At 44.4% G+C, this 27,879-nt stretch overlaps 1 protein-coding gene and 4 non-coding genes across 5 annotated transcripts; all 5 read right to left on the bottom strand.

Annotated features, from left to right (window-relative positions):
- Positions 1-758: 758 nt before the first annotated feature.
- Positions 759-27,879, bottom strand: LOC143338987 (arf-GAP with dual PH domain-containing protein 1-like). Its single transcript, XM_076759929.1, has 11 exons — positions 27,478-27,879; positions 17,916-18,043; positions 14,223-14,314; positions 11,190-11,272; positions 8,012-8,124; positions 7,754-7,900; positions 6,085-6,168; positions 5,784-5,846; positions 5,272-5,343; positions 4,945-5,173; positions 759-1,769 (listed from the first exon to the last, which is right to left on the bottom strand). The coding sequence occupies exons 1-11, from the start codon at positions 27,566-27,568 to the stop codon at positions 1,741-1,743; spliced, it is 1,131 nt and encodes a 376-aa protein (XP_076616044.1). The 5' UTR covers positions 27,569-27,879; the 3' UTR covers positions 759-1,740.
- On the bottom strand, positions 2,648-2,719 carry trnam-cau (transfer RNA methionine (anticodon CAU)). Its single transcript has one exon. It is a non-coding gene; the product is annotated as a tRNA-Met (tRNA).
- On the bottom strand, positions 3,809-3,880 carry trnam-cau (transfer RNA methionine (anticodon CAU)). Its single transcript has one exon. It is a non-coding gene; the product is annotated as a tRNA-Met (tRNA).
- Positions 4,583-4,654, bottom strand: trnam-cau (transfer RNA methionine (anticodon CAU)). The gene has a single exon. It is a non-coding gene; the product is annotated as a tRNA-Met (tRNA).
- Positions 4,661-4,733, bottom strand: trnar-ccu (transfer RNA arginine (anticodon CCU)). Its single transcript has one exon. It is a non-coding gene; the product is annotated as a tRNA-Arg (tRNA).

Below are 27,879 nucleotides of genomic sequence, written 5' to 3'. Positions count from 1 at the left end.
TGAGTCTGACAGTGATGTAGGAGTGCAGTTCTAATCAGTGTAGTATTCCTTTAATGCACAGACACGAGAGCAGGATCACCGTCTCATGGAACCTTGTGCAAGAAGGTGTTTCCAAGAATCAAACCATTCCTTTAATTTGTCACCTGACTATCCCTGTAATCCAGTGATTTGAATCTCTTCATTCGACCTCACAGTTCTTATCAAGAATTGGCAATGATGGAGCAAGAAACTGATAGAAAAGGACCCACGTTTAGTGAAATAAAGGTGAGGATAATGGCATATTTTCCCCTGGTCATCCACACACACCCCTGCAGGGGCAGTTTGAGAACTCCTGCTCTGTGGGATGACGGACTGTGATCTCCTGTAAAAAGTAACAGAAGAGCTCCATCTGCTGGATGAACGGGCATAACTGCACTTTCATAATAGCACTACCTGCAGAGTGAGCCTGCACAAAGGTTTTCAGGGGCTTTAAAGGATAATTCTGGTTTATTTCAATTTTGGTGTTTAGTAGTTTACCCAACAAACTGCTTGGATCTGGTCTAATGAGACAAATAACACAAGGCTAGTCTGGGGTTTTGGGACTATAACTAAAAATAAATAAAAAAGTAAAGTATTACTACCAAAAAGAATGAGGTCCAAAGGTATGAAAATAAGACCCAAGTTGAAATAAACCAGAATCACCCTTTAATCATTGAGTTTGAAAAGTGTCATAGTTGTTGAAGAAAGAAGACACAGATATACAAATCAAACACGGCCACTGGATTTCAGGTTCATCTGTATTGATGTTAAGATTTTTATAATGAAACAAACTGTCACTGTGATTTAAAGGTCAACACAACCATGTGTCTTTAAAACAAGATGCAAACCGTATGTCAATAAATCAGCTGAAGAAGTGTTATATAAATTACAATCCTGTCACATTACAATCCTTTAAAGCAGCAATAACTGTCTACGATGACTCGGTATGTTCAACAGTACAAATAAAAAAAGAGAACAGCTGTCAGATTGAGGTTTTAAAAGAACCCTGTCTGGATGCAGATCAGCCACCTCCAGCTACGTTAACAGCGACGGTGATCACTGAGAGTTTTTGTGTTTTTATGCATATTTGTTGTTAACAGCACTTTGTAGGTTCAGGTTTAACAGGGTGTCAGTGCCGGAGGTCCAACCTCACAGCGTCCTCAACGAAAATGTCACGATTCCACACGCACGCACGCACACACACATGGTAAGCCACTGTCATCAAAACTGTACATTCAATAAATTAACAATGCATTGTCTTTGTTAAGCAACCAGTGAAATGACTCTAGATTACATAATTACATTAGATTACAGGTAGAATGAACCATTCACAAGACGAAATCTGGGGTTGGGGGGGGTGAGAGGGGTTTGCAGGGAAAGGATCCACATGGCTGAGGAAAGGAAGGATGATAATGTATAGCACAAGGTTTGTAGGCGCAATAGTGATGACATCATCTACCCTTTGGCCTCGCATCAGCGATATCTCAACCCACAACGGGTCTTTAATCCCATTCCAGTTCAAGTTTTCTACACACAGACAGACTCGGAGCCCGTTTGTTTTTCTTCATCATCTTTTCTCACCCTGGCCCATCCCCAGACCCCCTTCCTGTCCCCCAACCCCACTGCACCGCCTCCCGCCACGGTCTGTGGTCACACATTGGGATTGTCTCTGATCTGAATGAGACTGGGCCGGTCCAGCTGAGCTGTGGCTTCCTGCAGTCTTCAAGGCTTGTGTTTAAAATGGGCCTCCACTGCAAAAGACACACAAAAGGTTGAGTTACACAGAACAACAGACAAATGATATTTAACACAAACAGATGCCATTCCGTATATTTATCAAGGGACAAAATTAAAGGTACCCTGTGAAGCCACCTCATATATGTAAACTTGCTGAGCTGTGTGTGAATTATGTCACCAGACAAGGCTGTGTATCTACAGCAGTGCACACAATCGCTCCATTTTGTGCAGAAAAACAGTCAGATGACACACCAAAAGCCCCTTTTTATGGGAACCCGCACAGAGCCTGATGAAGAAAACCTGGCTTCACTAAGAAAGTTAACGACCACTGGTGTGACACTCAGTGTCTCTGATTGCTGTTTTTTGAGCCAGCTGAGGCAAATTAAGCCTGAACTGTGTCAGTCAGAAAGCAGTGGAAGAGACTGCGAAGCTGCCCGTAAAGACAGTCAGCAGAGATTGATTTCAATCTATCAATTCATCAGTGACATGACCAGCATGCATCTGCACAACTCTGCTGTCCATCACCCCAGATGGGACTTAAAGCCACAGTCCCTGTGCTTCTGGGTATGGCTCCGGGGAAAGTGGGAAGTGCCCAACACAAGTTCTCAGTATCCTCCAATAAATGTGCCATGCCCAAACAAGAAGGGCATTCATGATGGTCATCACAGGGGTCCATGACACAGGACCAGCACAGTGAAGCCAGGTACCTCATAGAGACTGAGCGTTGTGATACAGGGCTCATGATGACGATGAGGATCATGAACTATGGTTGAATTTCTCTCATGGCCCATTCAGAGTGACCACAAATGTGGCTTGACCACATTCACCTTTACCCGTGTAACTGTGTCAGACAGAAAGCTGTGGAAGAGAACGACTGCCAGTAAAACACAGCTAGCAGAGGATGGTTTCGATCCATCGACCTCTGGGTTATGGGCCCAGCACGCTTCCGCTGCGCCACTCTGCTGTCAGTTGGACACAAAGAGGACAGGCGACAGATTGCCACACATTGAAGCCCTGACAGAAAAAAATATGATATTGACCTCGGTCTCCTAGTGCACAAGCTTGGCTGTGTCAAGGCTAGGGAGCACATTTTTTTTTACCTGGGCCCCTGCATACAATCAGGTCAGGGGTGTGCTAATGTCTGTGCTTCTGGTTATGGTTCCTGGGAAAGTGGTCCCTCTCACTTAGATGGATGGTTTGAGACTGCACTGCCCCAGCATGAACAGTGATCCACCTGCCTGGCTCTTTGACGACGCTCTTCCACAAACAGTTCAAGTGCTCCCCCACACGAGTTCTCAGTATCCTCCAATAAATGTGCTGCGCCCAAACAAGAAGGGCATTCATGATGGCCACCACAGGGGTCCATGACACCCAGGCAGAAAGGCACACACTAACAGGCCGCTTCTTTGAAACTTTTTGTAATATGAAATGTGAACTGAACTGAACTGAACTGAACATCTTCTTCAGACAAATAAAGTAACTGCTCAGCACCAAGTGCAACAAATTAGGTTACCTGAAATGAAACGAAGAGATCACACAAGCAGTGTCGCCCTCTCCTATTTAAATGTAAGTGAAACATAGAAAGGAAAAACCCACGTACAATCCTCAGGGACACCGGCACCTGCACCACCACAACTGACTGTAAATAGCTGAGTCCCAAATGATTTCAACTGCAGGTCTCAGATGAGGCGAGTAAAGAAAAGAGGAGGCAGTGTGTTCACTTGGATGCGTTCATGTTTTATAACTGTTGATGTATGGTCTCGACGACAGGTAGATGACGGCATCATTCAATGTGAAGACCGTGGTGCTATGGCCTGAGTGAGGTCGAAATCGATCCAGCTTTGTGACAACGTTTATCCAGGACCACCAAAGTGAAGCCAGGTACCTCAAAGAGAGCCAGAATGAGTGTTGCGATTCAGGGCTCATGATGATGATGATGAGGATCATTAACTATGGTTAGACTTCTCTCTTGGTCATTCACAGTGACCACAAATGTGGCTTGAACACATTCACCTTTACCTGTTGTTGAGACCAGCTGCCAGTAAAACACACTTAGCAGAGGATGGTTTCGATCCATCGACCTCTGGGTTATGGGCCCAGCACGCTTCCGCTGCGCCACTCTGCTGTCAGTCACCCTATATGGGACTCGAACCCACAATCCCTGGTTTAGGTGGCCAGTGCCTTATCCATTAGGAAAAAATATTATGTTGACTTTGGTCTCCTAGAGCACAAGCTTGATTGTGTGAAGGCTGGGGAGCACTTTTTTTTACCTGGGCCCCTGCCTATAATCAGGTCAGGGCTGTGCTAATGTCTGTGCTTCTGGGTATGGTTCCTGGGAAAGTGGTCTCTCTCAGTGATCCCACTGGCACCTGCACCATCATGACTGACTGTAAATAGTGGAGTCCCAAACTACCTGAACTGCAGGTCTCAGATGAAGCGAATAAACCAAAGCATCACTTGAATGCCTTTGTGTTTGACGAGCCAAGCCTCCTAAGGTCAGCCATGACTGCTGATATATGGTCTCGACGATACATAGATGATAGCATCATTCAATGTGAAGACTGTGGGGCTATGTCTGAGTGAGGTCGAAATCGATCCAGCTTCGTGACAGCGTTTATCCACGACCGCCAAAGTGAAGCCAGGTACCTCAAAGAGAGCCAGACTGAGTGTTGTGATACAGGGCTCATGACGATGATGATGATGAGGATCATTAACTGTGGTTGGACTTCTCTCTTGGTCATTCACAGTGACCAGAAATTTGGCTTTACCTGTTTAACTGTGTCAGTTGGAAAGCCGTGAAAGAAACCAGCTGCTGGTAAAACACAGCTAGCAGAGGATGGTTTCGATCCATCGACCTCTGGGTTATGGGCCCAGCACGCTTCCGCTGCGCCACTCTGCTGTCAATCACCCCAGATGGGACTCGAACCCACAATCCCTGGCTTAGGAGGCCAGTGCCTTATCCATTAGGCCACTGGGGCTGCACACATCAGCTCTCTGGAGAACAATGAAGCAACTATATGTGGAGCACAATGTGTGGTTCTACTTCACAATGGCCTCTGATGCTACTGTGTCACAAAGAGAAACTCACACAGCCACAGCTTCATAGTGCTACTAGTGGTAAAAACTCCACAGGGCACCTTTAAACACAGAAACATAAACACACACATACACAAAAAGAATTTTCCACACCTGCATATTCCTGCGGCCTCATTGGCCGATTGATGACCCTCTGGAAGGCAGCTATCCAATCCCGTTGCTCAGCCTCGGTCTCACAGGCAAACAGGAACTTCCTGTCCGGCGTGACGATGGTGATGCCGTGGTTCCAGTGGTAGCCCTGCGTGGATGGGGGCAAACCAGAGAGCACAGTGTAGCTGTGCTCCTTACTGCCGATGAACACCTCACCACGGGCGTAAGCATCCTGGGAAAAGGGGAAGAAAGAGAGGAAAGGCCGGTGAACAAACAAAGCGATCAGTCAGAACTAAACGACAGGTCACGAGGGAGCAGATCTCTTCGTACCAGAGGGTCTTTGAAGTACATGAGTCTCCTGTCATCCATCGTAAACCACCTCTTCTTGAAGCCCTCTGTGTGCTGCGACAGAGCAACAGAGACAATTACATTTTGAAGAGAGAAAACAAAAGGGAGTCAGTGCACTGCGAACAGTATAACCTGCCATGAGAGGTCTACAGGGTTCTGCTAGTGTCGACAAATGAAGCCTTTCCATTTTGTTCGGTTAGGTCAGAATTAAAGGTACAAATTTATATGGACTAATCTTTAATTTTGGCGTTATTTTTCTTATAAAATACCAGATTGTACTTTTCAGGCCTCAATTACTCAACTTAATTTCAATTTAATTTTTTAAGAAATCACTTGTTGAGGGGCTGCAAGTAGACATATGTGGTCATAAGGCAAAAAAAAAGTTGACCTGCAGACACTTTGGTCAGATTAAAATGAAGGTGTAATAACACTATTACTCCAGATTTCACTTTAGAGGGGTGGTAGGATCCGGTGAGAACAACTACAGCACGCACCTTTGGACCCGTTTTCTCCATAAAGCCTTCCTTCATGAAGTTTCGGGTCAGTTTTGGCACCAACTAGAGAAGAAAAGACAAAAGAAAAGCACATAAAATAAAAGCCTGCAATATAAAAATAATGCTTATCAAATACAAAAAGACTAAGGATGAACGGAGTGACAAAAAAAGACTCAAAGGTCAACCCCTGAAAGTCATTTCTGTTACATTTTTTGGCTTAGGATGCATCGTTATCACCTTTGACTATGTTTCTGCATAATAATAATAATAATAATAAAAAGCTCCAGAACAGTGTCCCCACCTCCTCATCACTTGCTCCGGGGAAGGCCACCTGCAGGTAGTGGAACCTGGCCGCTCTGATGGCATTGAACCAGTCAACCATCTCCTGCATAAAACAATAAAACACACACCTTCAGAGAAATGTGTCCTGCTGGAATTCATACAATCTCTATTCACAGTATGCATTGTGGATTCTGAGTGAATAACGTCTCTTTCTCGGATTCCATTGAAGGTATCTTTCCTAGACAGAGAGGTGTAGTCCAAGGTATCTGTGCCGTGTGGATGCTGCAGTGCTGTCGATAACTCCACCACAGAATAAGAGTGACAGTGACACTGAACGAACCCAATGAACTCTTTCTGCTACAGCCGTCAGTTCGCTGCTCGGCCAGCAGAGGGAGCGGTGCTGTTCCTGTCTCAGGCTTCACTCTCTCCCTGAATGCTTATTAATAACTGTCTCTTTCTTATCTCTCATCTTCTCATTTTGATGAACTCTCTCTCTCCCCCAGACACACACACACACGCACGCACACACACTAACTTGTCTTTTCTACCCATAGCCTGCCTACAAATTCCCCGAAACAAAATATTTTGTAGCTTTTTAGTTTGCTTCCTGGAAAGGAAAATGTAATTTGGTGCTACTTCAAGGAAATATCGATGAATTATAAACAGTCTTTTCATTCAGATGCAGCAGGTCTGTTGAACAGTTGCTGAACATTTCAAAAATTCGGAGGAAATACATGGAAGAAACTTATTGTAGTATTGTAGCATTTGCTGATAATTTCCTCAAGATACAAGGACGACACAAAGAAAAAAAGATGCATTCATCTGTATTTCAGTCAGACAACCCATGTGGAATGGATTCAAATGTGAATGTACAGCGATGACATTTGGTGTCCATGCCTGTGACCTCACTGCTGCCCTCAAGGAAGCGCCAGGCTCAGCACAGCAGTGGCCATGATGACTCCCTCCCATGGGGAAGGTGCGCTCAGACCCTGCAGGTAGATGCTGGGGTGGATGTGGGGCTTTTGAAATGCTGTACGAACAGCAACAGCTGCGGCAGAAGGAGCAGCCAGTGACAGAACAGGAGGGCAGTAACTACCTTACAGGCTACGCGGGGTTGGAGTAGAAGGTCATTATGAGTCAGAGTTGCAGCAATATCTTCTTTGTAATGCTACCTGGATTAAATTCAAAGCCGTTAAAGAAATAAAGACATAATATAAAATAAAACTGCAGTCTGTCTATAGTGGGACAGTGACGTTCAGCTGTAAGGCTATTTGAGGTTCCTCGCATCCACACTGCAGCAGTCACAGCCTTTCTGTCCCACAGGCCCCCAGTGTTCGAACAGAAAGACTCTTTTCCCTGAATGTGAACGCAGACACCTCTGATGTTAAGCTAAATGTCAGCATTTGACTCTCCCAAAACAACCCAAAATGTGTCATTATCCAAACACTGTGCACAGAGCAACAGATGAACAGTTATGGAAAAAAGACGAGAGGAAATAAATTGTTAAGGGACATTTCCAACTCCAAGGACATTTAGCAAAGCACAGCATGCATACTATAGCACTAACCCTTCATTAGTGCACTGTATTACTGTAATCTAAGACTTGACATGCCGCTGCATTGTAGAAAACACTCCAGAAGGTTTTTTTTTAAAGGGGAAAACGTGCAGTAATACAGTTCACTGTGTACCTTAGCATCACTGTGGTAAACAAAGATGTTCCTTGTGCTGTTGTCTTTCAGGTAGGTGATCTGCAGGCCGCAAGGGTTGCCAATCTTGGCCGGTTGGAAAGTGGCATTGAGGGTCTCAATTTTCATCACCGCTTTGGGATCCCGGGCCTTGGTGGAGGAGGACATGAACATCAAACTGGACGCGGTCAAAGCCTCAGATTCTTCGCTTTAGCCCGAGTGAAATTTTGCCTTTAAAATCAGCTGCATCATCTCACTTACATCCTGCTTGTTGAAGTATTTCAGCGCCCCCTCCCTCTCCGACAGGATGAACTTTCGGCTGAGAAACTGACCGTTGTCTCTTCCTCGTTTCCATAGAAACCCCTCTCTGTACCCTGGGCAGAGAGATAGAGAGAGAGAGGGAGAGAAGAAGAAGAAGTGTGCGGTTGGGAGGCTGGTATCAAAAACCCATCAGAGCAGATGAGAGATTAAACGGAGGGGGCATTTCTAACAGTAATGGCGAGGTGTTGTAGCTGGTTGGTGTAAGATGATCCTCCTGTTGAGCAGAATCAAAGATCGTTTGAAATCACATTTAGAAGAGGAGCGAGAGAAAGGAGACGGAGAGACGCGAAAACCAGGAGGCAAACAGACGAGATGCAGCTGAAACAACACACACACACAGATTTTATTGTCTGTGTACCAAAGAACATCCTTTTCCATGTTAATGATATGCTGTTCTATTTATAGCCTGTAATTTCTTCTTCTTCTTCAGTCTATTTTGGTAAAAAAAAAAAAAAAAAAAGCTCTGCCAACACTGCCTCCTTTTCTCTCCTTTTGCTTCTATTTTGATCCGGCTGTGAAGTGTTTTCTTTCTAATCTGGACCTATTTTGGGGGCTTGATGGGAGAAGGATCTCAAAGCACAATCAGGTGGTGCTCCAGAGAAAGCACTCATTTACATTTCAGCCATTTGACTGATGATGTTATCCAGAGCGCTTTATAATGAGCGCCGATTGTAGAACACACTTCCATTGGAAATGACGAGCGAGGGATGAAAGAGGAGTTAATTTGCTCCGTGTGATTACACAGAGACGTACAGACCGAAAGAAATGAAACAGTGGAAGTTTAGAGGAAGGATTTGCAGTGTGTTTGAAAGAGGAAGTGATGGATGAGAGGAGAGATCAATTCAGTAAACGCATTTTAAAAGTTTTCATTTCATTTTCTCAGGCAAAGGCTCTCACTCACCTTCATTATTAGGAATTATTATTAGCATTATTTCTTTGGTAGAAAGGAGCTCCACTGAAAACTATTCACCGTGTGGTCTATAATTAATATTCATCCATTAAATAGGAATATTTTTAAGATAGTTTTTTAATGCTGTAAGCACCACAAAGAAAACTGTATTTACCACCGTTGTATTGTGGGAAAGACAGAAATCCCAGATATCTCAAAACCCAGACAAATAAATCAAAACTACTATATCTGTAAGCCTAATTACCACAAGACTTCAGTCACAAAATAACTGTAACCACCACACTGACATCTCATAACCTTAGTTAGTATATCAGCAAACAGTTCCAGCAGACATGGAGCTACAGGGGAACTTATCTGAAGCTGTGTCTCTGGCCACCTGATGAATGTCAGTCCGATACTCAGACTCCTTTTGGCTCTGCGTTGGCCTGTACCAACTCCTGTGGGAAATATCTTAGCTGCTAAATGTTTCATTACACGGTGTCTGTCTTCTGGCCAGGTGGTGGACAGCAGATTTATCTAAATTGTGGAGCCTAAAACCAAAAGAAGAGCTAAAAGGAACTGCAAAGTCATGCAGCAATTCTCTGACTTTGCCACTATGAGCGACCTCTGAGATTTCCTTTGACCCCCGTAGGTCACTGAAAGCCAAACTCTCGTCTACAGTATGTACAGAATATTCCTTATGTCATAATGGAATCCTTCACATGACTGTTCACACACACTTTCTTTGCTCGGCTCTTTTTCCTTCTCTTGATTCAAATCTCACGGCCATTGATTGCCTGTCCTCTCATCCTCTGCGCTCACTCACTCCATCTCTGTGTGTGTCTGTGTTTGTGCGTCTTTGTGACTGTCTGAGATGAAACGTTCACCTACACTGGCATTACCTCATGGATCAATAGCCCTCCTTGTCCCCACCCTCGCCTCCTTCCCTGACACTCTTTTTCTTCCTCCTATCCTTTGCATACGGATCAATATTAACATTGACCGCTGTGAAGGCCAGGTTACTGCCAGCAGTCAATTTCAGCTGCCCACTCAGGCACCCACACACACACACACACACACACACGCAGATGTCGTGCACCTCACAATGAGTGATGAAGAGAGCATAAATGCACAAATAGAGATGACAGAATGACTCATATTATTATACTCTGTCTGCGTGTGTGTGTGTGTGTGTGTGTGCGTGTGCGTGTGCGTGTGTGCACGGTGCTCCACTGCAACAATAAACAGATGAGGTCACTGCAAGCCAATCAGAAACAAGATGTGAAATGTATACGAGTAGACACACATGCACCCTTCATCACAGACACACATGCACACACACACACACACACAAGCACACACACACACACACACACAAGCGCACACACACACACACACACACACACACACACACACACACCATGCTTCTATTACTGTTGGAGACATTACATACATGAACATGCACACACATTTACATATACGTCCCTACAGTGTGACTGTTAACAGGTTTATGTGAGTAATACACACACACACACACACACACACACACACACACACACACACACACAACTAACCAACCAATAACACACACAGGGCTCTATTCCACAGCAGTGACAATTTCAGTGTCACCGCTTGAATATAACAACTGCGCTTTAAACTGAAATCGTACGCAGCCACTTAGGAGAAGAAAGATGAAAATGAATGTTTGAAAGCCGCCGATGGATGTTTGAGGATAATTGAATCCCGGCGTCTGGCATCCACTGGGAAATGTTTGTGCAAGGAGTTTTCAAGGTTCTGCTTATCGGAGGGTAAACAATGCAAAGACTGACACAACAACACAGCAGCCATTTTCGCTTTTCTTTTACTCAAACTCCATGTGAGTGTTGCTTGTGCACGCAGGAATCTGTGCCTGTTTGTATTCTTTCTATACTTATAACCGGGCCATCGCATTTACTGCTGCAAAAAAATTGGCGCATGAATTTTTTTTTTTTTTTTTCCAAATGCAGCATTACATCAGCAATAATGACAATGATAGCAGCATCTCCATTTGGTGTTATTTACATTCAGAAAATCATTCTGAGTATTAGTTATCACACTACATTTACAAGCTGAGACCAGCGCACATTAAATATTCAAGCTGTGCGGCCATGCTATTTCATTCAGAGGGGGTACTAATGAGGAAAGGGTCTTCACAGGTGGAATAATACAAACATGTCAGTGTGCGCCTACCTGCAGAGTAAGGCTCCTGTTTCTCGATAAACTCAAACTCATTCCTCTCGTACTTGGCTCTGATCCACTGCTCTCTCAGCAGCCTGGAGACAGAGAAAAACACACACAGTTAGCTTTCACCTCAGTTACACACTCTCTAAATGCATGCAGTCCTTTTCTACACAGGATTACTTCTTACTGACACAAAAATGACGAATAGGCAAGTTTCAAGTCAATCAACATTTCTATTTTGACCTCCAGTTTTTGATTGATTGATTTGTTTATTTAAGCGTCCTGCACCATATGGTGCCCGGCCCATATGGGCTTACAAGACACTAGACATTTCCAAACTTTACATGTCCATGACAGAGACGTCTCATTATGAAGGATACGGTGCGCTCTGTCTTCATTGTCATGCATTTTCTATAAATCTTGCTCAGACAAAAATCTCCTCATTAAAAAGCAGACTCGACATAGTACCTCCAGGGCTGCGGAACGGAAAATGAAATTCTCTGCCTCCCTTATATGGGCCTCTGCCTTCTCTTTAAGCTAAACCTTACATCGGGTTAGGTGATCTTCTTTGGTTTGAACATAGCTTCTGAGCTTTGGCTTATTCCAAATCTCCTCCTTCCATTGTTCCTTATGGATCTTCAGTAGTTCTGTGTGACTATATTTATATTACACTGCAAATTACTCCTCAGAATAAAATGTAAATATTGCAGAAATACATCTCAACCAGGGCTAACTGTGTGCTGTATCCTGCTTTAAGATCTTTTTGGTCAGCCAGCGTGATCCACAGCCAAACTATTTCACAGCTAATAAATGAAACTGAGCCAAAGCTTGAATTTGAAGTTTTGAAAATGTTGAAAAAAACAAGGTCAGGATGCACTTTCATTTTATTCATTACAGAGCTTAAGACTCTTGCTGCTGACACTGCCAATACTTTTATTCCCTCTCAAAAACTCATATTTACATTTAAGACAGAACCAAAATATTTCTAAGAAGTGAGGTACTTAAAGGGCATTGATCCAAAGTGAAATAGATGGCTGCTCTTCCTGAAGTCTTGTTGTCAATCAGACTCCAGGAAGTTAATGCTCCTGGCCAAGAATTAGTTGGACATATAACCCCCCGCAGAACCACGTGTCTGTTTGAGGAAACAAACAAACTGCTGCTGACGAATGGTCTTACATCCGAACAGAGCCGGGCTAGCTCTTTCGCTCTGTTTCCAGTCTTTAAGCTAAGCTAAGCTAAGCTAAGCTAACAGCTGCTGGCTGTAGATTGTGTATTTGACACACACATATGAGAGTGGTATTAGTCTTGTCAATTTATTGTCAGGAAGAAAGTAAAAAAAAAAACAAAAAAAAACAGCATTTCCCAAAATTTTGAATGTTGATTGGCAAAGAATTAAGAATTAAGACACGCATCACATTGAAACATAAAGTGTGCAGCATCAAACATCACTATTTCCTACCAAAGCTGCATATAAAGGAAGCAATCTCAATTTTAGACCATCTTCCTCTCCAGCGTGAGGAGAAACAAATGGCAACAGTCACCGCATCACCATGCCAACATATCTCTCTCATCCTGTTTCCTTCTCTACCTCTCTCACCCTTCCAGTCCCTGCTTCCAGGCTCCAAAGTGCTTTCATCCTCCACACATTTCTCCCTTTATGCGGCCCTTTTCTTTCACGGGTAGAAATAGAGCCGTTCTATGAGCGTCAGGGAGTGAGATGTCTTACTCTTTGCAGACATTTCTTTGAATGACACCTTCTAGTGAAACAGGAACCACACTAAACCCTGAGGTTCTCAGGGGAGTCTGAGAACACAAACGGACGCCATGGCGCAGACACTGAGGAAGAAACTTCTGTCTCATCTAGGCTTTCTCTCACTCCACCATTCTTGGTGCTGTTTTTGTCTATTTTAATCAAATTGTGTTGAAGGGAGGCAGACACAGAGACAGATGGACGGACGAGCCTAAAATGCACAAGAAAATCAGAAGTGCTGCTACCTCAACTTATGAAACCAAAGCGCATGACGTCAGAAAAGGAAGAAAAGAAGGAAACGGTCAAGTACTCCATTCAAGTTTGATGAAATACAAATGTATGCCCACAGAACATTATTAATCCAGTGTGACTCAAAGGTCTTACTATGAAATAGTCCACAGGGGCGTTTCAATTCTTTTTATAGGCACAAAGAGGAACAGAAAGTCATATTTAAGTGGCATAGACAGTGCGAGGTGTGAAACAGTGCACTAAATATGAATTGACACTAACAATGTCCCACTGCACAGCATGGTGCATCGAACAGCAAGTAACTGCATTCAGCACTTTCTTACCACCTTCAGTTGCCGGCAGTGTAGGCAGAGGCATGTAGAGCTAAAAAAAAAGGCCAATATTACATAAAAAAGCTGCACAAGCCAAAACTTTCCAATGAACAGTAAATCAAGTGACTGTGAGTTATGGACTATGCATGTAATGCACCCATAGTTAATTAGCATTCTGCTGTTTTATATCATCTTTCTGCTTACACTTTTGGTTTTAAGGCCTGCAACTTCACTATTTTGGTTTCGAGAAGCAGCAGGCTGGTGTTTTCAGCTCAAAACCTCTAAAAAAAACCCACGCTGTACACAACGTTTCCAGTAAGAAATACCAAGAAATAAATACATCGTTTTTATAGTGGAGGTCTATTGGGAAAATCCTTTCCAGGCTACAGGGGATTTTTCATTTTTCATTGCAATTGACTTTTTCACAGCAGACATTTTGAATTGCCCAGCACAGGTGGTGCCAATAACATTCACGATGGCTCTGTTCTCTGCAGCCGTCTCTCATTTCATTTACACCTGCTTGTTATACAATGAAATACATGTCAAGATGTTTTCCAGGAAAAAGGCAGCCATGTCGCCAAAAGCAAGCTAACTACCAAGAAGGCTAAATCAATTAGCAAAGATTTTGTTCTTTCAGACCACACAGGTACACTGCTATTCTAAAAATCTCATTGCAGCCGTGTTGTGTGCGATGCAAGGCTGCACCTCCAGTGTCTGAGACTGAGTACTTACTTGCAGTCGGTGTGTGTTGGTCTGTAGTAGAAAGCGGGAACCTTCTGCTCATATTTGGCCTTGGCTGCACTGTTTCCCATCGCAGCCATCAACTGGAAGACAGCAACACAGCCTGGTCAATTTCAAAATGATGACAGATAAAATATGATAAATATGATAAAAGAGCACCAACATCTTCGTTCCTTAAGGACATCATAAAATAGAAATTAGCAGAAAAAAAATGCCTCTAGGAAATGCTTTTTAAAGCAGATTCACATAACAGCTGCTTGGAAATAAGACCTAGAGAAGGGTCACAACAAAACTAGAATAGGAAAAGAAAATAGCATTAACTTTAACTGTGACAAGCATAGAATATCATAAGTATTACGACTTCTTCAGCTGACAATGAGGCCCCAGCATTGCTATGGGATTAATTGTTGAAATGGCGACGCTGCGCTGGGACGTGTCTGCCTTCTGCCCTCTCTCCCTCCATTGTGCGTTTTCATCCAAGGATAATCCCTGAGTCCAATCCAGCTGGCTGAATCCCTCAACGCGCCTCTCTTATCCTCTGAGGGGCTCTGGAAGGGATGCAGCGCTGTGGTGTTTTATTGTGAAGGTCAAATAGCGGCAGGAAATTCAACCAAAACACAAAGCGGTTGAGAAAGTCACGGAAAGGAACATTTGACACACCTGCGGCCACAATGTGACGCATTAGACACCTCGGACATGACACAGCCTGTGCTCAGGATCCACTTTATTAGGTACACCTTGCCTTTATGCAACCTGCTTACTATTCCAGACAGAAAGGAGCATCTGCAGAGCATGACATTCACTTACTGCTCAATAAAATAACCAAATCTTCATGATAATATCATTCACATGGCAACACCAAAATGAGATGGAGAAGTCTGATTTTTCCTCTCCACCGTGGCATCATATAAAAACAAAGAGCCGGGGTCTCATTTATCAAAACCTTCATGCCGTACGAATTATAAATCTCATTCGTTCTACGTCCCTCTGCTCGTCCTCATGCAGGCTCATTTACATACAAAATGCCAAATATGCTCAACCAAACCCCTTTGACAGTCTTAGCAGCCTTAATGCAAACTTCCTTGTTGTGTGGTATATATAAAGACAAAAAAATGGGGTTAAAATACTGCAGTGTCCCTGTGGGAAAGCCTCCCAGCATGCAACAAGGCAACGGATGGACCTCATTTAATAAATCCGACGCTATGTGTGGAAGTGAATGTATGCTTGGTTTAAGGTTTGATTATGTTTTAAGTGTGTCACACCCTTTCCTTCAGCCTGACATCTCAGAGACCTTCGGGGTGAGAGGGATTAGGAAATATCTGCTGGAACTTAGTGACGTTATTATAGTAAGTCAACATGAAGCGAGACCCCTGTGTGCCACCTCGATGCTCCTACCAAGTATGAGTGAGGGGCAGCTAATAAAGTGAATCCTACTGTGGCTGTTAGACAAAAATGTCTCCTCTGGTTGTGGATGATTTATTGGAGTGGGACGACTCCAGAAATCTCAGCAATAAAGTCTGGCATCTCAGAATCTCATCTCTAAACTCTCCCAAAGCTGTAATTACAGAAGGGGGAGATTCAACACAAACAACGCCTCGCCTTTTTTCCGACACTGCAATCACATCCGGTCCGATCGTCTAATACTCTCGTACTATTAAAGCGTTCCTGCAAGTCATATCTTCATTACATCCCAATTATTGTCCTCTCACACTCACAACCACTTGTTTTTCCTCATGACTCATATCAGCATCACCTCCCCCAAAGCCCTTTTGTCACCCGGTGGTGGTGTTAAGCACTGACCCATTCAAGGGACAACTTCACTCATCCACAGCAGAGCAGAAGCACTTTTTTTTTATTTTTTTTTTTTAACCATTCTGCACAGAACTCATATTTCTCGCTGACGTACATTTCTGCTTGGGGACATGTTTGCAAGTCACACGACAGCTCAGCTTCTTTTTACACTCTGGAAAAAAGTGTGAACTGTCTCGCTAATGGAATGATACTTCATTGATCCCTGTGAGGAATCGCTCTCCTCTCAGGGGGGGTGGGGTGGGGGGTCAGATGTCAGGGTCAGCTGAAGATCATGTTCTTGAGCAGAGCAGGATTCTCCGCACTGCACGGGACCAAAAAAAAAAAGCATCACTCTCCCTTTATTTCATGACATGTTTCCTTATCCTGCTTTGTTTTGTTTTCTGTGGTATTGTTAAGAAAATGTCCCCTGACTGGGTTGTTACCATAGCAACAACAACAACAAAAAAAAAGAATAGTGCGGTTTAACACTCTGTGGTTACCATGGGCTCCATACTTCATATTTTTTGTCTGTACGGTGCACACATTCATGCCATTCACATGCTAAATATGCATCACTGAGCAAAGGGACTCGTTCTTAAAGGGATGGTTCAACATTTCGGGAAACACGCTCATTCGCTCTCTTGCCGAGAGTTAAAAAGAAGATCAATACCAGTAACTTCCTGGAGTCTCTGCTGGCTGCCTGGCAACTGGTCTCACCCAAGTTTGGCATATAAACACCTTTAAAACCACAATGCTTTTGCAGTTTTTTGCACATTTAAAACGAACTAGATAGATGTGTTCATTCGTGAGCTTTAGAGGTAGATTTTGTAACATTTGCACAGAGCTCGGATAGCTCTTATCTTATCTTTATGCTTCTTTCAGGCCGCTGGGTGTGGCCTCATATTTACCCTGCATATACGTCTGTGCTATCACTGTTCTCATCAAATCTTTTACAAAGAAAGCGAGTTGAACATATTTCCCAGAATGTCAAACTGTTCCTTTGAGTGGAACGTATGCCTCACGGTTCTATGCCTCCACCAGCCAATCTAGTGGCAGTTTACATCCACCTGAAGCTCAACATCAGCAGAACCAAGAAGCACAGAAGATCTAAACACAGTTTGAAGATCAGCGTCACCAATTCAGTATCTGACCACACGTGAAGCATGGTCACAATCTGTCCGTCTGTTCCTCTGTTATGGTGCTAAATAATGAAAAGAAAAGTGTTTTTGCAGAACATTACAATGTTGCAGTGAAGCTGACCTTTGACCTTTCACATATAAAATGTCATCATTTCATAATTGTACTAAGAGACATTTGTGTGAAATCTAATTAGTGAATGAATACTTGAGCTTGGGCCAAAAACATGTTTTTTGAAGTCACACAGCAGCAAATTCTAGTCAGTTCATCTGTGAGTCCAAGTGAACGTTTGTGCCAAATTTGAAGAAATTCTCTGAAGGTGTGGTGCGAGGTCACGTTCATGAGAACGGGACATGGCAGTCTAAAAAGGTGGCATATGTACCAAAAATTCTCTCACTCCTTCAGCCGCTGCGGTGTCTTTCTGCAGCTCAATGTCCAGTTGAACATCTTCTGTTGTACCTACTGCATGACACCATCAACTCCATCTCCACAACCTGCTTATTTTCTCATATCTAACTTCATGTTCTGACGACGCAGTATTGGCAGCTGTGCCGTCAATTTTTCTAAATGATATGATATGACTGATGCCAGCAGGACAGAAAAAATGTCTTGCATGAGGCCCACTGTCTCAAATTTTGCCATATTTATTCCAAAGTGCTGTTTTATTTAGAATGTGTGCATGTTTTCTATAGATACGGTTACTGTACGTGGAGATTCTGTGATGTGAGTACACTGTATGTTCAATTCCTGCCCTACCTCCACCTCACTGGCATCCCATGTGTCCTGCACAGACTTGACCCGGCTGATGTGGGGGATGCTCCGGTGAAGGAGCGAGCAGGCCTGGCAAACAAACACACCCAAAGTCAGCGACGCCCAGTCCGGCTCTGCAGGACAGAGAGGGAGAGAGGAAGAAAGGGAGGGAGAGGAATGACGCAGGGAGAACAAGCAGGGAGGCGAAAGGAGGGGAAGTGAGTTTTGGGGGAGAAAGGGAGAAGAGAGAGGAAATGAAATCGGGTGAAGCGGTGCAGGAGGATGATAGAGAGAGCGGTGGTGGACACAGAAGAGAGATAAAGGAGGAGGGGTGAGAAAATCTGGTCGTAAAAAGCGCTGCAACAAAGAGAACACCAGCTCAAGGTTCAGGCTATAAATACTGAAAGTGCTGATGCTGGCGCTGTTAAGAGGTAATAGGAGCAAAGTAAATGAAGCAAATATTACAAGGGACTCTGGATGAGTGTGTCCCCGCTCGTAAAGGAGAGCAGGGCAGCAAGATGTGATTTTGGGGAAATCCTATTTAGCCTACTGACAGGAAACAGACTGCCTGAGATCTGATGAGAAGTCAGCCAAGGTAGTGATCAGGTTAGTCACATCACCAGACTCCATAATACACTTTGACACACTCACATTTACTGTATGAGGCCATGCAAGGTTTTATGTTTTAAAAGGAGACAAGAAAAACATGAAAAGGCACACTGGCTGCACATGCATGCACACACACACACGCACACACACACACACCTGCACATCGTCTCTAAACAGACCATATGCCTGCAATGCCAGCACGAGCGCGTGACTAAACACACACTTTGTCTCATTAGCAGTCAGACAGAATTTGCAAAAAAAAAAAAGGAGGGATAAAAAGAGTTTTTTTCTCTGCCTGCAACGTGATTCAGCAGCAGCAGCAGCAGCAGCATCCGTGGGTGTTCAGCAAAGGTACATTTGAGTCACTGTATCGCATGTAGACTTTGATTCCCTCCATGCAAATCAAGTTGTCAAAGTCAGAGACGCAGTGTGTCAGAGACAGTGACAGAGTGTAGCGAGAACAGAGCGTCAGAAAATGAAGGAGACAGAGGAAGAGAGCGAGGTGAAAATGCAGATGGGAGTTTTGCACTGAAGGCAGAGCTAATCTGATTGGTAGGAATTAAAGATCAGTGGGTTTATACAAAGATGCACATTCAGAGCAGGAGCTAGTTAACTGCTAACAGGAAATGACATCAATCCTGTCCAAATAATCAACTGAGTTTACAAGTACCGTCCTCACTATCAGCAATTTGACTACAGTATGAATAGAATCAGCAGTATTGATGAGCAGAGCAGTTTACAGCCACAAGTCCAGCACACGAGCTTGCTCTCCGTCCCTCTCACAAACATACGGTGGCCCTGAAGTGCAAAACGCAAACGCAAAAGAGAAAACACGAACGCAAAAAAGAAAACACAAACGCAAAAGAGAAAACACGAACACAAATGAGAAAACACGAACGCAAAAGAGAAAACACGAACGCAAATGAGAAAACACGAACGCAAAAAAGAAAACACGAACGCAAATGAGAAAACACAAACGCAAAAAAGAAAACACGAAGGCAAATGAGAAAACACAACAACATTAACTCTAACGGAAGAGGTAGGTACCTTCGGGTGGCATGACTTGACGCTGATTGGACGACGTCACTGCCCGTCTCTTTACCAGGAAGTAAACCTACCTCAACGCATCGGTTTCAAAACATGAGCGCGATTGGTGATTCAGACTTAGTTGGTATTATCAAAGAGTACTTTGATGCCGGGCATACATATGACGTCATACTAGATATGCTGTCAACTTTTCACAACATTAAAATAAGTTTGCGTACACTGAAGAGTCGTTTAAAGGAAGCTGGATTGTTCAGGAGACGTCGTCCAATCAGCGTCAAGTCATGCCACCCGAAGGTACCTACCTCTTCCGTTAGAGTTAACGTTGTTGTGTTTTCTCATTTGCGTTCGTGTTTCCTCTTTTGCGTTCGTGTTTTCTCTTTTGCGTTCGTGTTTCCTCTTTTGCGTTTGTGTTTTCTTTTTTGCGTTCGTGTTTTCTCATTTGTGTTCGTGTTTTCTCTTTTGCGTTTGTGTTTTCTTTTTTGCGTTCGTGTTTCCTCTTTTGCGTTCGTGTTTTCTCATTTGTGTTCGTGTTTTCTCTTTTGCGTTTGTGTTTTCTTTTTTGCGTTCGTGTTTTCTCTTTTGCGTTTGCGTTTTGCACTTCAGGGCCACCGTACCAAACACACACGTTAACACACATCTCTGTTTCTCAGACGCCTGCTGGTTCAACTCCAAGATAGTGAATTATTCAGTTGAATCCAAACAACAAACTAAATGCAAGTAAGGTCCAGTTGTAGATGTCCATCTGTCTCTGGCTCATCCTGGCAAAGCTGCCAATGACTCAACACAAAAAAACAGGCCTCTTAGACTGCAGCACCGTGGCATGAAAAGACAGGACACAGATCGACATCTGACTCACTCATATGAAGCTAAATAAATTCTAAAAATCACCAAACCAACCAAAACAGCAAAATGAGGGTCAGGGTGTGATATTTATGGGGCCCCTTGGTGAGTGTGGGCCCTGTATCTCAACATCTCCCAGATGAACTGCCACAAAAACATGATCCAGACCGATCTTTCGTCTTGCACCGTCATTGGGTCAAACTTAATTTCTCCAATAGCTTGGCTTATGACCAAATGATGCCCATAATTAGCATATGTTAGCATTTAACATGCTGCTAAAACTGAGCATGTTAGCATTGTCACTGTGAGCATGTTAGCATTTAGCTCAGAGCACCACTGTGCCTCCAGCCTCACAGAGCTGCTGGCGTCACCACGGACTCTTGACCTTGTGCCAAATAAATCACAAACCATTAACGGACTATCAAAACCGTTGATTCATTTCCTGGTGGTTGACTTATCGATCAAGCGTTTTAGCATAAAAATTCACAAAAATGTCAGTGGCTTCTTTTGTTTTTTTGGCTCATAATCATGGCATTCACGAGACCAGATATCATCATTTGATTGATGATCGATTTGCATAGTTGAGAATTCAACTATGAGCAATACCTCAAACCAGCCTTTTAGCTAAAAGCAGCCTTTAACATCAGCCATGCCAGTGTGTTCGTAAGGCATGGCTGATGTTAAAGGCTATCTATCTATTCATGATGCTGGAATATGTGTGTGTGGAGCCTTTTTTACAGTGTATTTGCACACATGTTAACACACATAGTGTATGCATGACCACGAGCATCCGAGAGTACAATGTTCTCAACGGGCAAAGCTCAGAAGTCACCACATTCACTCTCCATCTCAGCCTCTCTGCAGCTGCCATTTCTCACACAAGGAGGCCCTCAGCGTGGTGCACCGCAGCCATGTGAGCAGACACACACACACACACACACAAACATGCACACGCACACAGTGAGAGTTCCCAAGGGAATCACAAGAGAGCCAACAGAGGGAGGCAAAAAAAAATTTGTACATTTGTCCGTCCTCTTGAGGCTGAAGAAAGCATAGATGGAGATGCCACAGAGGCTGACGGGGGAGCAGCAGAGGAGAGGAGACGGTCAGAGCTGGAGGAGGTGATGGAGGAGGAGAGGTAGGAAGGAAATGGAGGAAAGGGAGGATGCGAGCTCACATCATCCCCTGAGGGTGTTACTGCCATCTACCATGATCTTCTGCTGATTGATCTCTTTTAACCCACGACGAGACGGCGATGTTTGAATAAATGTCAACTCATCTTTTAATCATTCTGGATTGTGATCAAGCACAAGAAATGGCTGTGAAGTAATCAAACATCTTCCCTTTTTTATCCCTTACATGTCCTTTTGGCCAGCAATATGCATGCACACACGCAAACACACACCTCCACACAACCCTGCTGACACAAAAACACACAACCAGCCATTCGGCGGTGAGGTCATCGCTGTCTGAGTCAGGCCTTACAGAGAAGCAGACAGCACTCATGTGGATTACTGTGGCCGCATGACTAACTAACCACACACACACACACACACACACACACAAGCATCAGCACACACACACATGCACACAGGGCTTCCTCCTCTACATGTAGGTAGAAGATGTCTCTCAACAGGATTACTGTGAACAACAGATGCACAGTCGTGGCAGACGGGACGCGGAGAGCTCCTGATGTAGCGCGACTCTCTGACATATGCAGTTTGAGGCGTGTTTGTTAAAGAGCTGCTGCACGCTGGCTCCGTCTCCGAGGGATTGTTGAGAGGAAAGTCGAGTTCTGTGGGAGTTAAGGGGCTCGTTTGGTGGGGAGACAGCAGAGCTTTTGACATGGTTGAAGAAAGAAGCGCCTGTGGCGTTACTGCAGGTCAGATGCAGGATAAATGAATGAGGGGGCATTTACACAATGGCAGCCCCTGTGCCTGTCAGCATTTGCAGGCACTTTTCCGCATCTGCAGCAGCTCATTCATACGTCTGGATGTGTACACACATCCGTCTGTCAGTGGCTGCATCGTGGTGGGGGTTAATGACAAGACAGCAGGGCCAGCTGAGGTTGTGAACCTCTCATGTCTCAGCAAAACCCCTCAGGCATATGCTAAGTATTTTATTTACAGTGTTAGAACTGTGATTGAATCTGGCTTCGGAAAACGTTAAAAATTCCAGAGGCTTTCATCAGAAAATCATCAAGGTGTTCTTCACTTCTAAAGGCTGACGTCTCAGATGGAATGCACATGAAAGAGTGAACATTAAATTCACTTTAAGGATTCCACTTGAATGAGTTAAATTGTGTGTATATATACAATCTGTGCTATAATCAGGCTTGGGGAGTAACAGAATGGTGGCCGTTATGTAAAAAAAAAAGACAACTGTATTTTGTTAAAGAGGAAAAAAGATGTAATCAGATTACATTTAGTAACAGCAGGGATTATATAAAATGGAATACAACATGACACATCACAACACTTCAAGCTAATTCATGACCATGGCCTCTAGTGAAAAACCAGTTTGTGTGAGTGTGTGTGACAAAGCCATTAATTACTACCAAGCCCACCATCCACCATCCCATTCACATGGCTGAAATGTATCTGCGTCACCCTTTAAATGTCTTGTAATCATTTTATCCTCCACCCTGACACACACTCTTAACAACACTGTTGAGCGTAAGACGCATTCTTTTGCTATGCATTCAGTATATTTGAATACTATATACTACATACTATATATACTACATACAATCTCCAAGCTTGCAGTGTGCAAACACGGAGCACTGCATTAGTTTAGGCAGAGTGCTGAACTCTTGCTTGCATTAGCTGATTGGCATCAGCAGTTCCATTCATGCTTTACCCTCCGTGGCTCACTCATCAGTTGCTTGGGTACCATTTCACAGAGGTGTACGGTGCCATCACTGCAGCCTCCCATCCTGAATGGGGGATGCATTCGTTTTTGTGTTCCCCACCTTGCCCTTCTAAAACACAGAAAACTCATCTGGAAAGCAACGAGCCACAGGCTGCCATGCAGGAGCCTGCACCCCCTCCTGTCTCATCAGAGTTCCTGCTGTTCTTGCTGTTCGACAAACACCTTCCTCACACCTCAGAGGACTGCTGAGGCTTCTCTCTGGAGGGAATAACTCGTTTGTGTGTCCTTAGCGAAGGGCAGAAGCGCAGCGCTGCTGAGCTACAGAGAAACCCTGCCGTATAAGCTCCCTGCTCAGCCTCTCAGCGGCCTCATCTGAGCACGCCAGCAGAGAAAAGCTAAGGGGGGAGAAATGGCAAAGGTAAGGAAGGGCAGAGTAAGAATGACGAAGCACAAAAAATGTACGAGCGGTGAGACCAACGTGTGTGTTTTCAGACCAATTAGAGCAGGCTTTCTGTCTGCTAAGTGGATGTTGTATCTGCGAAGATGGGAAGATAAGGCGGGGGCGAGGGAGGACAGCCAGGTCACTGCTGATGATGTGACAGTCTGTCTTTACTCCGTCAGCCTGCACGTTCACACACAATAGCGTATAGTGATGTAATGCAGCGGCCATATTGGAGGTGCATAATTAGTTAACTTCAGTCCAGCTTTTGACTGAGAAGCAAACACCTTACCCTGATGTATCGGACTGAATTTGTGAAGAGGGAATGGCACCTTGCAGAGCTTGTCAGCTCGCCATTGTGTCTTTTTGTGAACACATCTGATTGGGAACAGCAACTGAAGTGAACCTTCTTCAGTTGCAACTAGGAGCACATCCAGATTAAGCCAGTTAACTTAACAAATGAACATTTTGCTGTCTGTTTCAGCCCTCTGCCCACACTAAAACTGTGTTTTTCTCACCCCAAAACTAAGCTTTTTCAATATGTGTATAAATCCGAAAGCGCTGGTTTACTCTTTAAGTGTGAAGGAGGAAAACTGAGCTTTTGCTTTGCCACACGGCCCTCGACCCTCAGTGAGGGCAGTCATTCTTCATTCCTTTTGATTGGATGCAAACGACCACTGGTTAACAGGTAGTGTGTACGGGCCATCATTGAATCACTAATTCACACTTGTTCGGTTGTCTAGCAACAGAAACAGAAAAATATGTAACTGTGAACAACTCGATTGTGAATTGAGCTGTGCTACACCACAGTGAACGTTAAGAAGACAACTGTGTCTTGTCTCTGACTCATCATTCATGTTAAAAACCAATATGGCCGATCACAGCCCTGTTGTCATTGACCTGTATTTATGTTGATTTTTCAGGAGTCTGTCTCACTCCTTGCCAGATGTTGGCTGTGATGTGCAGTTTGGCTATTGAAGAAGAAGTGACTGTGGCCGGTGTTCTTTATTAAAACAACCCGCACACACTCACAGGAAAACAGTGTTTTAAAGATTAGAAGGCTTAGTGTGGAAGTAGTCATACAGACAAGACCACAGCTGTGGGGCCAAGAAGCTTTTGCTTGAAACACCTGGAAACAAAGTCATGAGACAAAACATCTGGATCAAAAAAGAGGCAAGTAAAAGTGTACAGCATTAAACTACACTATATGAAAAAAGAAAAGGAAATGGCATATTTTGCTTTTTCTCGTTTGCAATGCTGTTAATCATCAAGAGACTCATTGATTCAGGCCTGGTATGGAGGCTATGGTTAGCCAATCCCAGACACACACACACACATACACACACACACACACACACACACACACACACAGAGCAGCCTTTTTTTTTGTTAGTGGCAAAATTTTCTGTCATTAACTTCAATTACTGCAAATTGAGGAACTACACAAACAAACATATAGAAATGCTCAACAAATAAGTGACCTAAGACTCAGAGGACAATGCTCACATCCATCATTTATCAATTAGTCTATATCAATGCGGCTTACAGTATCTCTCTGTCCACAGCGTATATCCGTAGGGTAACATTAGCTGTGAACTATCCTCCTCAAGTCGTCCTAAGTTACCATTGCTCCCATCTTCTCCAGGGCAACACGTGTGTGTCAGTTTACTTTGCTGTGTTGAGATGATTTGTGGTATTCTCAGCTGTAATGAAACTCTGATGTTTTTCTGAAAAAGCCACTGAGATAAGATCCCGTCCCCATCTGGGAAGGAGCCGCCAAACCAGCATCAATAATGCATATCTTGACCATTATGAGATATGAATTATGAGCCTGTGAATGCCTGATCTGGTAGCAGAGGAGGGGGAGGAAGATAACGGATGGGCTGATGGATGGCCACCCCAACACAGCCCGCTCTCCGGAAATTTCACGGAATGAGCCCAGCGTTTGAATGCAAATATGATTCAGCCAAAGTCAGAGGATACTGCTGACCACTCAGCAGCTTCACGAGCCGTGCCTTGCTCAAGGCGTTCTCGGCACTTGTTGAGCCATAAGAGAGAATATCGTATGAGCCACTTCACCAGCTGAGATTTCCTTCACTGTGATCAATCAGTCATCCTTCTCTGACTATTTGGCACATCACAGAACATCTGTCCACCTTTGCTGGACCACGGCTACGTTTGATTACGTAATGATCGCAAAGGTGAAAGTGTCTGTCGAGCAAAGCCGATGAACAATCTCAACAGGGGAACAATCGGAGCCAATGTTTCCTTCAGGCACTGTGGAGAACAGTGCAGAACAGTTTAGGGATACTATGCTAGAAAATGTATCCCAAAGGTGAAGACAGGCGATGTGGGCAGGGGTAATTGTACCAATTTTCCCTGAACAAGACTAATAGTCTGCAGCCAGCTCTGTAAGGCTGAAGGCACAGAGGTGGCAAATTAGCACGAAACACAAAGTACAGCTCAAACTGGTGGGAATGTCGTTACATTTGCAGGTATTTGATCATAAACCAAAGTACTGGACAAGTTAAAATTCTGGATTAACGAAGAGGAAGAACTCAAGGATCATGACAGTTGATACAATCCGTCCTGTGAAATTCCTTGTATGTGCACACATACTTGACCAATAAAGACTATTCTGCTACTGAGAACATTTCATAGCAATCCAAGACATTTCACTTATCAGTTACCAGGATTCATCCTCTGGAAACCATGAACATTGAACAAATGTCATGGAAATCCATCCAATACAGTTGCTGAGATATTTCAGCCTGGACCAAAATGGTGGACCAACCGACTGATGTAGCCACCACTGAAAATCAGTTTGTGTAAATGCTTTGAAGAGCTGGCCATAGGCTGAACTGCGTTGCGTAAGCTGGTTTACTACAGAGCAAAAGGCCACATCAAAATTTCAGATACTTGACATACAGCTCCAACCACAATGCCAGCCATCTCTCTGCTTATCCCTCAACAAGGTAACAGCCTCTGGCCAAAATGAAATCCCTCTTCAAGTGTCCACCGCTCAGACAAAGCTATCTGAAAGCTGCTCCACTACAGCCAGTCCTCGCAGGAGCCGCAGCCAGGGCCAAGGAACAGGCATCCTGGATGGGCTCGGCTCCAGACACTGGGCGTACGGCCCGTGCTGGAGCCTCTGTGGCCACTCACTGGTTTACTGCCATTTCAGTGAGAAGAAAGGGGAGGGGGGGATTAAAGGGGGGGGGGTGCATGGGGAGAGGATAGAGAGGGAGAGGATGGAGAGATGAGGAAAAGGATGGAGCTGCTTAAAGGAGAATAACATAGGTGAAATGAGTGTCCCGTCAATGTAAAACAAACATGTCAAACAAAAATGCACACACACCTGTAATTAGTGAGCAAGCTGTATGGAGGCTGCTGACACTGGAGAACATGATGCCACCACAACACCAGCTAACACACACACACAGTAATAACAGTAATAGCTGTGGAGGGGACCGTTGACATGTCTTTGTGCAGCCTCTAACAGCCTCACAGGAGTGTTCTATATGCTTACGGCTTAGAGTCCAGAGTCCACGTCTGCTCAGCCTGACTACACCTGCAAAAAGGCTTTTTTTTTTTTTTTTTTAAATACGTGTCCTGCCAGGCCTTTGTCATCATATGTGAACCAGACTTGCTGTGCTTTGAGGCGCCAGTCGGCTCGTGTCCCCCACCCCGCGCGCAGCAGCAGCTTCCGTGCTCCACGAGCGCTGGCGCGGCTGCGCGCGGCGGCTCTGCCGGCTCGCTTACCTGGATTGCCGCAGTCCGCGCACGTTTCGTTGCCCGGTCTCGCCAGCACGTCTTGCAGGAGCCGGTTGTTCCCCTCCGGTTCCAGCGCCATGGGGGAGTTTATCCGTCCAGCCTCACCGTGGTGCGAAGAAGTCTGCGCAAGAACATCCGCCGCTGGAGTCCGACAGACCAACAGACAGACAGACTGCCCGATCACCTGTCACCTCCGATCTGAAGTGGAGAAGAAAGACCGGACGAGACTGACCGATCTCTCTCTCTCTCTCTCTCTCTCTCTCTCTCTCTCTCTGATCTGATAGCTCTATTACTGAGTCTCACTCACTGCATAATAATCAAGCTCCGCTTTTACCACCACCTCCTCCTCCTCCTCCTGTCTTCTCGCCCTCCATCCACCCTTATGGAAGT

Source organism: Chaetodon auriga, chromosome 20 (genome assembly GCF_051107435.1).
Source record: "Chaetodon auriga isolate fChaAug3 chromosome 20, fChaAug3.hap1, whole genome shotgun sequence".
NCBI classification, from domain to species: domain Eukaryota; kingdom Metazoa; phylum Chordata; class Actinopteri; order Chaetodontiformes; family Chaetodontidae; genus Chaetodon; species Chaetodon auriga.
The sequence above is the reverse complement of the archived record's forward strand: the minus strand, read 5'-3'. Positions and strand labels throughout refer to the sequence as shown.